This window comes from Dryas octopetala, chromosome 1 (genome assembly GCF_963921425.1).
Source record: "Dryas octopetala chromosome 1, drDryOcto1.1, whole genome shotgun sequence".
Classification (NCBI taxonomy): domain Eukaryota; kingdom Viridiplantae; phylum Streptophyta; class Magnoliopsida; order Rosales; family Rosaceae; genus Dryas; species Dryas octopetala.
In genome coordinates this window covers 26195795-26213558 of record NC_141366.1, presented here as the reverse complement: position 1 = coordinate 26213558, position 17764 = coordinate 26195795, and the positions used below count along the sequence as shown (strand labels likewise).

The 17764-nt window shown below is 37.8% G+C and overlaps 3 protein-coding genes across 3 annotated transcripts; all 3 read right to left on the bottom strand.

The window, feature by feature from the left end:
* Positions 1–2003: 2003 nt before the first annotated feature.
* LOC147299456 (uncharacterized) lies at positions 2004–5940 on the bottom strand. Its single transcript, XM_086230678.1, has 5 exons — positions 5834–5940; positions 4046–4930; positions 3398–3766; positions 3152–3316; positions 2004–2881 (listed from the first exon to the last, which is right to left on the bottom strand). Exons 1-5 carry the CDS (start codon positions 5934–5936, stop codon positions 2004–2006), a joined length of 2400 nt encoding a protein of 799 aa, XP_086086804.1. The 5' UTR covers positions 5937–5940.
* Positions 5941–6133: 193 nt separating this feature from the next.
* Positions 6134–8642, bottom strand: LOC147299455 (protein PATRONUS 2-like). The gene is given in 5 exon segments (XM_086230667.1): positions 6134–6432; positions 6525–6555; positions 8194–8331; positions 8333–8436; positions 8553–8642. Coding segments are annotated over 5 exon segments (492 nt in total). The 3' UTR covers positions 6134–6303.
* LOC147299454 (Cytochrome c oxidase, subunit III) lies at positions 8223–17411 on the bottom strand. Its single transcript, XM_086230657.1, is given in 5 exon segments — positions 8223–8456; positions 8576–8699; positions 16179–17202; positions 17205–17289; positions 17292–17411. Coding segments are annotated over 3 exon segments (588 nt in total). The 3' UTR covers positions 8223–8456; positions 8576–8699; positions 16179–16819.
* Positions 17412–17764: the final 353 nt, after the last annotated feature.

Genomic DNA, 17764 nt, shown 5'->3' with positions numbered 1-17764 from the left:
ATCAATTCGAACGGAGGCCAGAGGTGGCCGGAATCGCCAAAGGAAAGGGGCGGCAGTGGGCTGGCTTTCAATCGCGGTTCGTGTCGCAGTGGTGGCTGGCCGACGCAAGGAGGTGATGGGCTGTGTTGGCGCCAGGCGAGGAGTCGACTGGTGAGCTTGGGTCGTCGGGAAACTCGCCGGAGAAGATGGTCCGACCTGGTGGTGTCGCGCGTCGAGAAGGGGAAGAGAGAGAAGAGGGTCTGCGGGGGGAAAGAGAGAGAGTAGGCTCGGGGGGGGGAGGGGTGGTTGGCGCCTGGGGATGTTCGCCGGAGCCAGGGGCTGGCCAGGGGTGGCCGGTGATGGTGAGTGGGGTGGCTGGGTGGCGCACGCAAGGGAGGGGGTGCGGAGGAGAGGGAAACCGAGAGAGAGAGTGCGGGGAGAGAGAATAAATAGAGGGAGAGAGAGTTCTAGAGAGAGAAATTTCTAGAAAAGTCTAGAGAGAGAGAGAGGAAATCTGATTTTTAAAACCCACTTTTATAAATTTACAACATTGCCCCTCACTTTAAACTCTTATATCTTTCAAACCGTGACTCGGATCGAAGCGTGCTACGTGTCTATGAACTCGGGGGATCGAAACCTATCTAACGGACCCAAAGTCAAAATCGAAAACCCATTCTTTTTAAAAGTCAACCTTTGGTCAAGCTTAAATTAAAACAAAAATAAATAAATCAAAACTCTTTTTATTTTCCAAATAAATCTCAAAATCTTTAAAATACAATTTCACATCTTTAAAAAAAATCTCTTAAAAACATAGTTAAATAAAAATTTAAATTTCTAGTGAAAATTTGGGTCGGGTCGTTACATTGAGTGCAGAGAACGTAGCGGTTGACGACTTGAACTAAAAGTGCGGCCTTGCTACTTGTCAAGTCTCCGATTTGTCAGATTTTGATCCTTTCTTTCTGAGCAGGTCGGTTATGATCTTTGTGGGTCACTTTTGCTATGTAAATTAGCACACTGTTGTCTTTTGGGTTTGTTTTGTAAATTATCAAATATCTATCTTCGGGTTGGTTACTTTTGTAAATTTTGAACATCTTTATTTGTATGTTCCTCGAGGTTACTTTTTAACTTACCTGTAACCATGTCAAGTTGGTTTAAATGTAAACACTTTATTTACATTTTGTATTTCCGCTGGCAATTTATCTCTGATCTAACTAGTTTTCTTTATTATTAATAAGGCTTACCTATCTTGAAAATATTTGAAAGTATAATACTTGGGGTTTGAGTATTATATTTTCGAGTATTCTCAAGATGGTGCCGCTATGATAGACCTGGGTTTTGGGACGTCACAAAACCTAAACTCTAAATGTTTAAATCTTAAAACAATACTACATCATTTAACAAAATGTAATTCTATGAAATTATAAAGTGTAACTCTACAAGAGTTACATTCTGCATCATAACAAAATAAAGTGTAACTTTGTGAGAGTTATATACTACATCAAGAAAAAATTTTAATTTTAAGCCACTTCTTACTTGATTTTTTTTTTTAATTGTGGCTTAGAAATATTTTGTGTGCCTTAAAAATAAATACATTAGAAGTTTGAGTTTATGACTAAAAAATGTTGTGTGGTGACTTATTAATAAAGAACTCTTTACATGAGTTTATGAGTGAAACTTACAATTTTTTGTGGCTTTTTGCTAATTTATTTTATTTTATTTTATTTTAATAATTGGTTGCACATTAGATTAAGCAGAGTTCAATCCAAAAGGTAATAATCGTATGATATGAATCTCAAAACTCTGAGATTTTACTGTACGTATTACGAATTGTTTTGCATCACATTCAATTACTAACTTTTCATCCACTACAAGAGCCTAGTATTGTTGAGATCACAGATGATTCACCAAAGCATACACCTAAACATATACAGATCACTGAAAAACTTTAGAACTGTAATATGCAACAATGTGAATGTTTTTGATAATTCTTTGATGCTTTGCTACAACAATTTGTTTGTTTGGTCTCAACCTGAAGCAGTGCAAAACAAGTGCTTCACCTGATTCAGACCAGACAAAACATCACCTATCTTGGGATTATTTTTATCCCGGTCAACTCTCCAGCTACTGCCAATGCACCACTCTGCAATTTCACCAAACTTCAAAAAGGCCATTTTACATGCTTCATTGGGAATATCCAACCTCCGATCAAGCCACACCTGACTGCCAAGGAGCTCATTTGTCTCTTCCAGGCTCCTAGAATTTTTATAAGCATGTCTATTCACCAGAGGCTCACCTCTTAATAGCTCAACCAGCAGTAGTCCAAAGCTCCATATGTCTGTAGCCATTTCTGATAGTTGCTCAGGATTTGCTCTGCCGTTGCTGCTGCAATAGTTTGCAGCCCCAAAACCTCCTAATTTTGCATTATAAAACTCATCAAGAAGAATGTTTCCAGATGTTATATTTCCATGATATACTGGTGGTTTCAAGTACATATGCAGCATTTGAATGGCAGAGCAGATTTGTAATGCTATTGCTATCCTCTTATCCCAGTGCAGTGTTTCTCCTCTTTCCCTCAGATTCAAACTCAAATCGCCCATACCCATGTATTCAAACACCAAATATTGTCTCCCAAGTCCATCTTGAGAATGCCCCAAACATGAAATAATGTTTGGATGAGAAGAGCACTTGACCAAAATCTCTTGCTCTAGTTCTGTTTGAGCAGCTACATCTCTTAGTGATTTGACTGCTACCAGAATTCCATCAGTTGAAATTGCTCTATAAACAATAGCAGAAGGCCCCTCTCCAATTTGGTTTTCCACCCCAATAGTGTCTATGCCTATTAGCATAAGCCCCTCATTTGAGTCCATTGTGTTTATGTGCCCTAGTTTCTTTCGACGTAAAGCTAATGCCACAAAAACAAGAGAAACACTCGTTGCTAAAAAGGCCAACACAACAACAATGACAACAACCGACAATTTTTTGCAACCATTAACAGGATGAGAAATGTAAAAGTTAGCTGACCATCCTTCCCCTTGATTGGTCTGAGTGGTGAATGCAATAACAACCTCACCACTCAAGTTCAATTGAGGGAGATTTGAGCCTGTAAAAAACCCAGAAAAGTTTGCTATCTGCTGCATTGTTGTGCCATTAAAAATTGCAAGAAAATCCAAACCTCTAGAGATGTTTATGTGAGTGAAGGTTATAAACACAGGAGTTCCAGGTTTTCCATGGAGAACCCATTGGCATTTCAGTCCTTCTACATAGGGAAAGCTAGTAGATGAAATGTAGCTGATAATGCCATCATGGTTGTATAGATCTTCCTTTCCATAGCAGAGTCCTAACGTTGTGAAGGTAACTATTAAAAACAATTTATATCTCATATATAGTTAAAACTTTAGATTAGCTTGGGATAGCATACCTGCAGAATAACTCAGCTCCCATCCTCTTGACTCAAAAGAAATGCGGTCACCAGTTCTGAACTCAATATACGCTTTTGAGCTCATCAATTTTAAGTTCTTCTCATATATTCCATTATTTGATTGGATGATAGAACATTGTGCAGATTTTGATTTTGACTTGCAAATTTTCAGGTGATCATCACTATCTGCTACAACTGAAAGGTAGTTGATGGTGAATCTGATAAACTTTGCTGTTGGGTAGTGGATTGCCCAAAGACATTTTTGGTTTGGGGGATATGGCTGCAAACCATTGGAGTGGTTTACTATAACTCCCCCCCTCAAGTATCCTTTTGGCTCCTTGGAGATAACTTCATTAGTTCCGCAGGATTCTGGTAATAATAAAAAAACAAAACAAAAACTTAGTTATATTAAGTAAAGAAAACAAATAAAAAGGCTCTCATATACACATGACAGAATTATAAGTGAAGAACAAGTTTGTATTAGTGATTACACTAGATCATAACCAAAATATACCCTTTTTCTATACTAAATTAATTTCTTGTTTAATTTATGAAGATAGTTGGTTTACAGTCAGTAGAAGACAGAATTACAATAGCATACAGTTTTTTGATTTCTACTTCCCTGTTTGATGCGATTCATTGCAATACCTGAGAGTTTCAAGGCACAGTTGCTGATTTTCTGGTCCCAGATGTATGGCACCATGTATCTATAACCATTCAAACCAACTGCATTGAAACTCAAATTCCTCTCTGTATCCATGAACAAAGGTGGTCCGCCATCCTCTCTCCACAGTGGAGAATCACATGAACTACTAATTGTCATCCCACTTCCATCATTACTAACCCATCCTCTTCCATCTTGGTTAGTAACCTCCTCAGCAATGTTAGCAAGCATATAACCCACCACGCTATCAATCTTTTCATCACCATTTGGAGGACCCATGTAAGAATTCCCATGAAAAAGCATTGAACATTGATCAGCTGCCTTTTGAGGGGCTCTTGCCCAAAGCATATTTACCTTCAACCTTGGAGAAACCTCAACTTGAAAACTTCCTCTACACATGTCCATCAGTTCCCTCTGCTCCTTGCTGTCTAAGAACATCACAGTGTAAGAAAACACAACATGGTAGACACTGTTATCATTCATTTTGAAAGGCCGATTACAGCTCAGGTTCCCATCAAACCCATGAATAGAAGACTTGTTAAAGATTGATTTCCCAATGTAAATTACTTGGTCTAGGGTCATGTTGAGTTCAGGGCCTGTATAGAAGCACTCAGCACCCAAATCCACTTTATCAGTGACAGGAGCATTGTTACTGTCTCTATACTGTCTAACAATCTCCCACCAGTTTCCCAATGTGGGAACCTCGGAATCCTTGACAGGATATTGAGACGAAGTTATTGAATTAATAGAATTCCGTATTGTTTCTCTATCAGTTTCTTGCCATCCAGTACCAAGCCATAGAATAGAAACAGAGATTGGTTCAGTCATGATCTTCCCTCCATAATAAGAAAGACCAAATGAGCTTTCACCTGCAGATGAACAAGGAAACTGAGCAAGAAAATACACTAAAAGACCTATCATAACAAAACCAACCATTTGCAATTTCCAGAGAATATCGTAAATGTTAATGGCATGGAATTGTAATGAGTTATCATAGTAAATATGAAGTGGGTTACAGGCTTTCAGCCGGCAGGTGAAGGAAAGAGGTTCCTAAAGATTGAAGTAAAACAAAAGAAATAAAACAATAAGTTAGAAAAATGAGAGCAACCCAATGGCCGGCCGAAGAAATTTGGATGGTCTTTGAAAATTGAAAGGAACAGACTTTTTAAACTAATAGTGGCTGACGGAGTGGATGAAAATTGACATGAAGAAAAGACAGGGGGAAGAGGTTCGATAACTAGTTTCTTAGCAAAAGTGAGAAAGCAACACAAGGAAATAAACAGGGAAACTGATGAAGAAAATGCAGTAAATGGGGACCTACAGAGTGAAATGGGTCGTTTACAGTGGGTTTGGATCCATATTAAAATCTAAATAGGATACAGTTCCACAGATGAAGACCCTATAAAAAAGTATGAGTCTCACTTTGGAGCTACTACACCAATTTAATAGTTGATACAATTAGTCATTGCTCCAATCATAATTTGTTTCACTAAAATGTAGTCGCACCTAAAGTCCTTAGCAATAAAAACAAAAAACAAAATCATGCTTTTTCTGTTGTAAGTAGGAATATTTCATTCATCAAAAGGATTTGTAAACTGGCATTTGACTGAAAATGAACATAATAGTGCTTATGATGGGTATAGCAGACATAGGAGGTCAAAGGTGAAACTCAATGATGAATCCACTCCTAAACCGATCTACTTGCTGTGTCTTCAACGTTAACTCTTGCAGGCTGTCTATGCCTATTAAAACTCAATGAACAACCCAGATACCTGAAACTATTCCATGTTGCTGTCCCTTCAACGTATGTGATGCTTCTTCCAAGTTTTCCAATAACCTGAAACTACTCGATTTCATCACCTGCTTTATGGCCATGATCAATTGGCTGGAAAAGCATGCCATAAATTAAGCTTATAAGTGAAACTACCAGATTCAATTTTTCAAACAATCAAGACTAAACAAATAGAAAATTTTAAGTTGCCCAATTCAACTATATAATCTCTGATATCAAGATTGTATTACTTGAAAGCAAGAGAGAAAAAAAAAATATATATACATATATATATTATTTACAATAGCTTCAATTCATGGGATTAAATGTGAATCATATAGGGTCTTTTCTTTAAAGAGCAAGCCACAAGGTAAATTAGTGAACAGCTGCCATTGAGAGATCAAGCATAAATTTACATTTGATTTGAACAGGCCAGGTCGTGTTCAATCATTTCCTTGCCTCAGCACAAATTCAACTGACCCAACGTGATGGAGAATGTGGAGGAGAGATCCATCGAGTCAAAGCCTCTAACCAATCAGAAAGCTCAGACATGAGCAACTCTTCTGGTTCAGGATAGCAGTGAGGGCTATCAAGATCATCCTAAAGTACAAAAAATCACATTACACAAAAAATAATAAATGAAAAGTCTAGCATCCTTAAGTTTTAAATAAATAAATAAATAATCTAGCTACATTAGTGCCAGATATTGCAGGGATGATAATTCTGTCGTTTTAATGTAAAGGAGTATATCCACTGACCTCCATGACCAAAAAAATAATAATTTAAAACAAAAAAATCGGATCAAAAGCATTTGTGCAAAATGTGAGAATCATATACAAGTCTAACGTGTATTAACAGAACTGCACAAAGTATCAAATGATCGTGGCCTTGAAATGTATATTTACATAAAACTGGAGAGGAAAAAGAAGGCATACCTTTGCTTGTTCAGACTCCATTTATTCAGCAGTTGATATGGAATCTGAGAGAATAAGGTGACTACAGGAATCATGCTTGTGAAAACAATTGCACATACCAATTTGAATAGATAATTTTATAAGGGAGTTAAGAAAAATAATAGTGATAATTTCAGTTTCATTTCAAATCATCTATTTATTTATTTATTTTTTCGAGAAAGATACTAAATCATCTATGTACTTATTACAATTAATATACAAGAATATCTTAGCTCACTAATTCCAGTAAAAAATTTTCATTCGAAACTTTTTATCTTCATACATTCCTACAAGAGTCATTTTTTTTCTGTTCTTCCCTTTCCTACCAACCTCACCAGAGCCTCCATCTCTCTTCTCATGCACCCTCCTCAATTCTGTAAGTTTAGGACTGCCTTAACTTCTACCATAAGAAGAATCCCTCAGCCATACATCAACGTATCAATGAAAATTTGGAAGGTAACACAAAAGAATAATAACTTGGTTCTCTTCATCAACTTATTATCAATATTTTTCAAGATCCAAGATAATCTGATTAAACTCATCCAACTGCTCTTCCATAAGTTCACCTTCATGCATTTGCAGTGTACATCTATAGCTGTTTCTTCATATATAATTGATTGGTAAGAAATTTAGTTATGTACCAACTTTCTAATTTCTTCCACATTCTGTAAGGCATATCTTCTTCAGAAACCTCTCACACAAACTCATTTGTCAGACACAAAAAGAAATGAATTGTGTATTATCTATGATTTCATCCTTGCATTTTACAAGCCACATACTAGAGCCATCTCCTACACTAAACTTCCCTATTTTGAACTTGTTTCCACCATTGAAAACTAATCAGCCAAAGCTCAATACCAATTTGTTTCGAAGAGCATAGCTTGAGTTTTAGTATGGAAAATCCAAAAACAAGAGTATTAATAAGAAACAAACCCAGGCAATCACAGAGGACAAAGAGAATTACGTGGTTCAACTTTTAGCCTATGTCTATGATTGCAGATAGCGTGGTAATTCTGATCTGATAAGAAAAAGAAGATTCCAAAGCTTTAAACATCACTTTCACTCACAACCAAAAACCCCAAAACACCAAAGCGCTTTTACACTCTTGGTTCCCTAAACTTTATAATGTGTTTCCCACACAAAGCCACACTCCCTAATAGACCCTAATGGCCTTATATATACTTATTTAAAAAGCAAAGAAATAAGGAGTAGGAATAACATCTCTATGAGGAATATGGAAGTTTCTCTTAGGAGTGTATTGAAATAGGAAAAAGAACTCAAACTAAGAATTTGAGACATATTCTGAAAAAAAAAAAAATTTAAAAAAAATAATAATATATATATATACACACACAATATTAATAGAGGAAAAAATGTTAATGAATGTTAGAATGAAAGATATAGTTACCTTGCACTGGAAGGACCATATGAATCCAAGTACAATGTATTCATTGTGGCTTTCTGTGCTTGAATGCATTTTTTGTGATCAAGCAAAAACCTTTCCTCAGCTACATTAAGATCCTCTTTATAAAGTCTTTTTCTTTGATGAAGCTTCATGGTGAAAGGAGGATTTATTTGTAATGTCATAACGAGCTTTACGAGTACCAAACCCCACTCCACCTTTCTTTGTAGTAGTTTTAAAACTCTTGGTCTTTCAATCAGCATCGGGCACTACAAAACACGTTTATTCAATTTAGTGAGACAAATTATTTTGGGGTAAAGTCAAGGTATAAGAAAAATGCTATCCTCAAAGAATGATATGACAACATTAAAGATGAATTTACCAATACCTTTGAGGTGAATTTTCAAATTTTCATTTGGAATGATCAGCTGTCCCCCAGTGAAACGGCTTGCCATTGTTTCTCCTTTATATTTTCTTTTATCTTGTAGAGACTAAAACATAAGCACTTAGTTCTGAAGCACATATCATTAAGAGAAAAAAAAAAAAATGTCAATTTTCCATGAAAGAACGAATATAAAAATAATGTTCTATCATCAAACAATAGCTTCATTTGGTTAAGATTAAAGGACAAAGCTCCTCAGATATTTACCAAAAAGAAAAGTCAATTAACAATAATACAAATTACAGGATGTACATGTACCGGATTGCTACACTCATAGCAGAATGGCTATTCTTACCCAAAAGTAAATAAGTTAAATAAGATTAAATGTAACGACCCGACCCAAATTTTCACTAGAAATTTAAATTTTTATTTAACTATGTTTTTAAGAGATTTTTTTTAGGTGTGGAATTTGCATTTTAAAGATTATGAGATTTATTTGGAAAATAAAAAGGGTTTTGATTTAAATATTTATTTTTGTTTTAATTTAAGCTTGACCAAAATTTGACTTTTAAAATAAAAGGGCTTTTGATTTTGACTTTGGGTCCGTTAGATAGGTTTCGAACTCACGATTTCATAGACACGTGGCACGCGCCAATCCGAGTTACGGTTTGGAAGATACGGACATGTGAAGTGAGGGGCAATTTTGTAAAATTGCCAAAGTGGGATTTAAATACCCAAAATCAGAAAATCTTTCTGATTTCACTCTCTCTCTCTCTCTAGATTTTTCTACAACTCCCTCTCTCTCTCTAGAACTCTCTCTCCCTTTATTTTTCTCCCCGCACACTCTCTCTCCCCGCACTCTCTCTTCCTCTCTTCTCTTCGACAACCTCCTGCACACACCAGCTGAGACCAAGTCCGGTCACCACCCGTCGACCCTGATCACCGGCGTGTCTCCCCGACGCTGGTCAGCTTACCGGTTCTTCCTCCAGCCAGCCCCTGCGCACGATCAACCCAGACACCCAGCCCCTGCGCGCGATCAACCTAGCCACCCAGCCCACATCCGGCGACTCTCCCGCCGACACTGACCACCGGCGACCTCCCCCTCAAGCCGACCTTCACCTCCCAGTCACCCTCTTTGCTGAGCTGCCCCTCTGCACGCGAAAACTCGCCAGAAAACCACCCAGCTGCCGCCTCCTCTCTTTGTCGGTTTCGACCACCTCCGGCCTCCATCCAACTTGTTTTCAGGTGGGTTTTCTCTCCCTCTCAATGGGCTTTCAATATCTTGTGTTGTGGCTGCTTAATTTTGAGTTTATATGGAAGATTGAGTTTGGGGATTTTGATGCCATTTCGGGTTAGCTTGGGTTTTCGGATTTGGGGGCTATTGTGTTGTCGTCTAGGACGATTTTCCTGATCGAGATAAGCCATACGCAGATTCCTATTAAGTTTATGACTGGTTTTGGAAGTGTGGGTGATGTTGAGTTGAGTTGGGAAGTTTTCAGGGAAATGAGAGGATGTTTATGGATTAAGAAGAGTAGTTATTAATTGTTGTTTAAGCGAGAGTCGGGTGGGACGCTTAGGTTTTATACACACTCTAAACGTCGTTAAGTCGAGACTAATCTTATGTTTTATTGTTTTATTTTAGGCGAGACGACCGTGGCTCGTGACGATCCGGCAGAGGATCGAAGCTAGGATTCTCACTGTGAGTGGACATTTGTTTTTATAAAATCTGTGAATTTAATTATTGATTATTTGAGTTTTGATTGAGATATAATGAATGTGGGTGAATTCTTGGTTTTCAAATGTATTTATGAAATTCCTTTGAATTAACTGTTGTTAATAAATCTTGATTTTGATGTGGGGTTTGGTGGACGGAGTTGAATTTCGGGTTTTCAAATACTCTCGTATATAAGTTTTAAAACATAATTTTATTTGATGGTTTGTTTAAATTTATGGACCTTTTTGGAAAGAACTCTAGCTTCCTATTAAATATGGCTCATTTATTACTTGGGTTTTGATCGAAAAGAATGGATTAGATTTATGCCTATTGAATTTAAATTGAGCTATGAATTTATGTTTATGGATTTAAAGTTTTTCTTGGAAAAGTACGATTATTTTTATTTTTGGTGGAAAAAGGATTTATTTGGGCTATGGAAAAATGGTTTTCAAACCACCCTTTGCAGTACCCTCCAGGTTATCAGATACATAGGTCTTTGGGACCCATCATGGCACACATATAGGCTTTGGGCCGTGTGTCGGGATGCTTCGCCCTTTGGGGGCTGCTCTGCGTGCACGTATGACCAGGATTGCCTGCACATGCTGATTTATTCACACGTGTGTATGGCCAGGATATTGCCTGCACGTGTTGGATTCACTCCACGCGTGTGTATGGCCAGGATATTGCCTGCACGTGTTGGATTTACTCCACGCGTGTGTATGGCCAGGATTATTCAGGGTATATAGCATGGTGGAAAATGAATTTGGTTATTTTCAGAAATTATTAAAAATGTTTTTAAGTGAGGGATTCTTTTGAAATCTATCAAGGTTGTTGTTACGATGTTTTACAGTTCGTTTGTTTTAAGAAATTGTTATTTGAGAGATATATATTGTTTTATGGGATTTCTTAAGTTTAAATAAACTTTATGGTTTTAAACTGGGGGATTTCAAAGAGTGACGTGAGGTCTTAGAGCTAAACGTGGTTTTGAAGGATTTTTCTGAAATATGAAGTTTACTTTTATTTTCGTTTTCATTAAACTGTCCACTCACTGAGTTTGTCTCATGGTTTGTTTTCTTTTGTCTTAAATTGTTTCCCCCCAGGTAGTAGCTTTGGTGGAGGTCGAGCCAATCACGTCGAGGCGGTTACATCTCTATTCCTTCTCGGACCAGTAGGCGCCAGTTAATATTCTTGTAAAAATTCCTTGTATTAGGATAGCAACTCTGATAATCATCTACAATTTTAAGTTGGATTCTCTGTGAAATTTGTTGGGTCTGAGACCCTTTTTGGTTGTGGTAGAGGTGGTTGCTGTTTAGAAGTGCTTTTAACAGGTATTGAAATTTTTGGGTTAGTCCATTTTCAGGGGAGGTTCTGCCGAAATTTCGGTAGGATTTTCCTTGAATTTGGATTCCCGCAGGACCTCTTCGGGTTTCAGGGTGGAGTCCGGGGGCGGTCCTGTCAACTTGGTATCAGAGCATTAGGTTGAGTTCCTGTAGACTTCGCACCTCGTGTGCATTCTTCGAGGTATGGAAAGGTTTTCCTCAGCTTGTGTGGACATGCCTCCTCGACGTGGCCGACCTCAAGAAGTTTGTGGTAAGTTTTGGGGGTACAGTTTACTCGAATATCGTGAGTGTTACGATTACGGTACGTCTGTATTTCAGCTTTGACTCGTGCACTTCAAGAATAATTTTTGATCAGTACATAAGGAGTTGAGATCGTGAAGTACTTGGGTGTTTGAGTTTAGTAATAATTTTTCGAGGTTATGAGCATAGGGTATTTAGAGTACTATTTGATGCATTTATAGATCAAAGGGTTAGTCAGAGTGGCGCAGCGGAAGCGTAGTGGTGCAAGTCCAGCCACGTCAGTAGAGGTGGAGAACAACAGAAGGGTCAGCTAGGACGCCCCAGAGCTCAGGGCAGAGTCTTTGCCATGACAGGACGCGTTGATTTTACCGGACGTCATCATGGGTACGTTGTCCATCTTTGAGCATGATACGATATTTTAGATAAGAGATAAACTTTCTCGATTTGTGGGTTAGAGTGGTTTTCAAATGATTTAAAGGTTTTAAATGGATTTATTTCGTAATGGTTTTATTCCCAAAAACTTTATCTAGGGTTTGGCGTTTCAGTCACATTTTCAAGTTTTTATTTTTGAGGCTTAATTTATTTAGGTTCGTTGTGGAGCGATTTCCTTAGTTTGAATATCCTTGGTTTTCTTGAACGGAAGAAAATGCCAAAAATTCACACATGTTTTAACTTATGGTTCCTGAAATGAGGTTTGATTTGATGGGTGATAAGAAGTTTACAACTACAATTCACTTAAATTAAAATTTTATACTAAATTTCGAGGACGAAATTTTTATAAGGGGGGAAGGTTGTAACGACCCGACCCAAATTTTCACTAGAAATTTAAATTTTTATTTAACTATGTTTTTAAGAGATTTTTTTTAGGTGTGGAATTTGCATTTTAAAGATTATGAGATTTATTTGGAAAATAAAAAGGGTTTTGATTTAAATATTTATTTTTGTTTTAATTTAAGCTTGACCAAAATTTGACTTTTAAAATAAAAGGGCTTTTGATTTTGACTTTGGGTCCGTTAGATAGGTTTCGAACTCACGATTTCATAGACACGCGGCACGCGCCAATCCGAGTTACGGTTTGGAAGATACGGACATGTGAAGTGAGGGGCAATTTTGTAAAATTGCCAAAGTGGGATTTAAATACCCAAAATCAGAAAATCTTTCTGATTTCACTCTCTCTCTCTCTCTAGATTTTTCTACAACTCCCTCTCTCTCTCTAGAACTCTCTCTCCCTTTATTTTTCTCCCCGCACACTCTCTCTCCCCGCACTCTCTCTTCCTCTCTTCTCTTCGACAACCTCCTGCACACACCAGCTGAGACCAAGTCCGGTCACCACCCGCCGACCCTGATCACCGGCGTGTCTCCCCGACGCTGGTCAGCTTACCGGTTCTTCCTCCAGCCAGCCCCTGCGCACGATCAACCCAGACACCCAGCCCCTGCGCGCGATCAACCTAGCCACCCAGCCCACATCCGGCGACTCTCCCGCCGACACTGACCACCGGCGACCTCCCCCTCAAGCCGACCTTCACCTCCCAGTCACCCTCTTTGCTGAGCTGCCCCTCTGCACGCGAAAACTCGCCAGAAAACCACCCAGCTGCCGCCTCCTCTCTTTGTCGGTTTCGACCACCTCCGGCCTCCATCCAACTTGTTTTCAGGTGGGTTTTCTCTCCCTCTCAATGGGCTTTCAATATCTTGTGTTGTGGCTGCTTAATTTTGAGTTTATATGGAAGATTGAGTTTGGGGATTTTGATGCCATTTCGGGTTAGCTTGGGTTTTCGGATTTGGGGGCTATTGTGTTGTCGTCTAGGACGATTTTCCTGATCGAGATAAGCCATACGCAGATTCCTATTAAGTTTATGACTGGTTTTGGAAGTGTGGGTGATGTTGAGTTGAGTTGGGAAGTTTTCAGGGAAATGAGAGGATGTTTATGGATTAAGAAGAGTAGTTATTAATTGTTGTTTAAGCGAGAGTCGGGTGGGACGCTTAGGTTTTATACACACTCTAAACGTCGTTAAGTCGAGACTAATCTTATGTTTTATTGTTTTATTTTAGGCGAGACGACCGTGGCTCGTGACGATCCGGCAGAGGATCGAAGCTAGGATTCTCACTGTGAGTGGACATTTGTTTTTATAAAATCTGTGAATTTAATTATTGATTATTTGAGTTTTGATTGAGATATAATGAATGTGGGTGAATTCTTGGTTTTCAAATGTATTTATGAAATTCCTTTGAATTAACTGTTGTTAATAAATCTTGATTTTGATGTGGGGTTTGGTGGACGGAGTTGAATTTCGGGTTTTCAAATACTCTCGTATATAAGTTTTAAAACATAATTTTATTTGATGGTTTGTTTAAATTTATGGACCTTTTTGGAAAGAACTCTAGCTTCCTATTAAATATGGCTCATTTATTACTTGGGTTTTGATCGAAAAGAATGGATTAGATTTATGCCTATTGAATTTAAATTGAGCTATGAATTTATGTTTATGGATTTAAAGTTTTTCTTGGAAAAGTACGATTATTTTTATTTTTGGTGGAAAAAGGATTTATTTGGGCTATGGAAAAATGGTTTTCAAACCACCCTTTGCAGTACCCTCCAGGTTATCAGATACATAGGTCTTTGGGACCCATCATGGCACACATATAGGCTTTGGGCCGTGTGTCGGGATGCTTCGCCCTTTGGGGGCTGCTCTGCGTGCACGTATGACCAGGATTGCCTGCACGTGCTGATTTATTCACACGTGTGTATGGCCAGGATATTGCCTGCACGTGTTGGATTCACTCCACGCGTGTGTATGGCTAGGATATTGCCTGCACGTGTTGGATTTACTCCACGCGTGTGTATGGCCAGGATTATTCAGGGTATATAGCATGGTGGAAAATGAATTTGGTTATTTTCAGAAATTATTAAAAATGTTTTTAAGTGAGGGATTCTTTTGAAATCTATCAAGGTTGTTGTTACGATGTTTTACAGTTCGTTTGTTTTAAGAAATTGTTATTTGAGAGATATATATTGTTTTATGGGATTTCTTAAGTTTAAATAAACTTTATGGTTTTAAACTGGGGGATTTCAAAGAGTGACGTGAGGTCTTAGAGCTAAACGTGGTTTTGAAGGATTTTTCTGAAATATGAAGTTTACTTTTATTTTCGTTTTCATTAAACTGTCCACTCACTGAGTTTGTCTCATGGTTTGTTTTCTTTTGTCTTAAATTGTTTCCCCCCAGGTAGTAGCTTTGGTGGAGGTCGAGCCAATCACGTCGAGGCGGTTACATCTCTATTCCTTCTCGGACCAGTAGGCGCCAGTTAATATTCTTGTAAAAATTCCTTGTATTAGGATAGCAGCTCTGATAATCATCTACAATTTTAAGTTGGATTCTCTGTGAAATTTGTTGGGTCTGAGACCCTTTTTTGTTGTGGTAGAGGTGGTTGCTGTTTAGAAGTGCTTTTAACAGGTATTGAAATTTTTGGGTTAGTCCATTTTCAGGGGAGGTTCTGTCGAAATTTCGGTAGGATTTTCCTTGAATTTGGATTCCCGCAGGACCTCTTCGGGTTTCAGGGTGGAGTCCGGGGGCGGTCCTGTCATTAAAGATGAAGGATTCTTGTTCATATAACTTCCTCTTTATTTCCGTCTCTCCCCCAGAGATTGAGAGAGAGAAGAGGGAAGATATAAGACAGCTTTCATGTAGTCATTATTATTATAAACCATTTCTTTTCTCTAGAATGTAGAAACCAAAAAGGAATATTTTATGGCCCAGTTTGTTTCAATATATTATAGTTCAGTGGAAAATTCTTTCAATTTGGAAAAACTGTTTGATGTTTGTTTGAGCAAAATATTTTTCAATTGGTTAAAAATTTTTACATGGAACATGAGCATTTCCTTAGGTTTTTTGTTAGCAAATGTTTTCTTAAGAGAAAGACAAATAATTTACCAGCTCTTATGTTGAGTTAAAGCCTTCACCAAATCACAATCAAGAAAAGCATTTTCTAGAAAGAATCATTCTAAAATTTACCAAACCAACCATAAACTTTTTCCAAAGATAACTTTGTCAAGAAACTTTCTTTACAAAAATGTTTCCACGAAATTCTATTTTCAGTTAAAACAAATGGAGCCTATACTCAAAGTTTCAAACACGACCACAAAATGAAAAAGGTAAATCTCACAAAATGACATCGAGATAAGAAATATAAACTCAAAAGGTGCACAATGTAGCCAGTATGGAAAGTAAAAATAAATAAAACCAACATAATGAAATATATATATTTAAATACCCAAAACAATTTTAAAAAACAAAAAAGGATAGGGAAAGAGATATTTGACCTAATCTTTGTTTAAACAAAATCAAGAAAATAGTCTCAAAGCCTGTCGTATTTCTTCAATTTGGGGAGTGGTTGCCCGAGTTTCTCGGCCTGGTCTCCTGCACCTCGCATTCCTGATATCTAAATTCAACTGTGCCTCAAAGACACAGTCAAAGTACGCTCTCCCAGTGTGCTTCTTTCACGGCATGCTCTGGTCCTGGTTGTCTTCCAGTGGTCTTCTAGCGTTAGAAGAAGTCGTGTCCATCCCGGACATCTGCAACGTCTTCCCACGCTTTCTCTCGTTCCTTCTGCAACGCAAGGCCGATATGTTTCGTAGCAGCAAAGGATGAGTTTGATCCATTAGGTTCTTTGATTTGTTCAGAAAAGAAACGAGAGACAAGAAAACATCTTTGATTGCGATTAAAAGGAACAATCTCAAATAGACAAGATAAAATTTCGGGTCATTTCTTGGTGAACATGATCTGCCAAATCTCTTCGATCCCTTCATTTATGTGCCAGAATAAGAGAGATTTGCTAGGAAAGTGTAAGAGACTTTTTTTTACACAAAAATAAAAGGGAGTGGGAAAGCTCCAGTAATTCTTTGGAAAATCCCGGTTCTCTTTGTCTTCAAGCTTTCATTCCTCAATCCACTGTTTTGTTCCTTCATATACCTCCCCACCAATAGATAGAGACAAATGGGAATAACCAAACGACGTCTACAAAATGCCAGTATCATGCAGCTGCTTCAAAGCCAACGTGATGCTCCTTGGTCAGATGACCAAGATATTAGCAAATACCACATATGATCAAGAAAAGAGTACCTATAATCACATGAAAACCATGAAAGCCAGTTGCTAAGAAAAAGGTAGAACCATAAATACTATAGAAATAGTGAATACTAGATGAAATGGTAGCTACTAAAGCGTAAACTGCTCGTTTTTCCTTCCCCGCGAGTATAGCATGATGAGCCCAAGTTACGGCAGCTCTCGATGAAAGGAGAATAGGGGTATTAAGAAAAGGTATTTCCCGAGGATCTAAAACCCCAATCCCTTTGGCGGCCAAATACCTCCAATCTCTACTGTAGGTGCCGAAGAAGAATGAGAAGAAGCCCAGAAAAGAAAAAAAAAAAAAAAAAAAAGGCAAAAAGGAACATAACCTCCGATACGATGAACGGAATAAAACCATATCGAAGTCCTAATTGTACAACTTTGGTATGATGTCCTTCCAATGTGGATTCATGTAGAACATCGCGCATAATAATAATATAAATAAGTATAAGTAAAGTTTAAAATATGAAAATCAGATCTACAAGCAATATACAAAAAAAAAAAAAGTTACTGCCCATCTACTTCATCAAAAACAATGATTGTTTTTAGTCTCTTGAGTGCACCATATTTATTTCTACAATACAAACGAACATCAACCATGTAAGGCATTGTTTCTCCTGTTTCGTAGTAAAAAGCATGAGCATTCTCAATAAAGTTTCCCAAAATTCAAGGGACATGGTTTATCACAATACCAAACCCTTCTTCTTTTCAATTTCATTGTTGTATCAAGAAAAGAAAACAAAATACAAAGTTGCAATGTAAACAAACAACCGAAAAAATG

What these genes read in the sequence shown, in the direction of transcription:
- LOC147299456 (XM_086230678.1), bottom strand. Translation starts at nt 5,936, where the DNA reads ATGGCCATAAAGCAGGTGATGAAATCGAGTAGTTTCAGGTTATTGGAA. An exon ending in GCAACATGGAATAGTTTCAG is followed by an intron (nt 4,931 to 5,833) that starts GTATCTGGGTTG and finishes GTTCATCTGCAG; the next exon opens with GTGAAAGCTCATTTGGTCTT. An exon ending in GGAGCTGAGTTATTCTGCAG is followed by an intron (nt 3,317 to 3,397) that starts GTATGCTATCCC and finishes TCACAACGTTAG; the next exon opens with GACTCTGCTATGGAAAGGAA.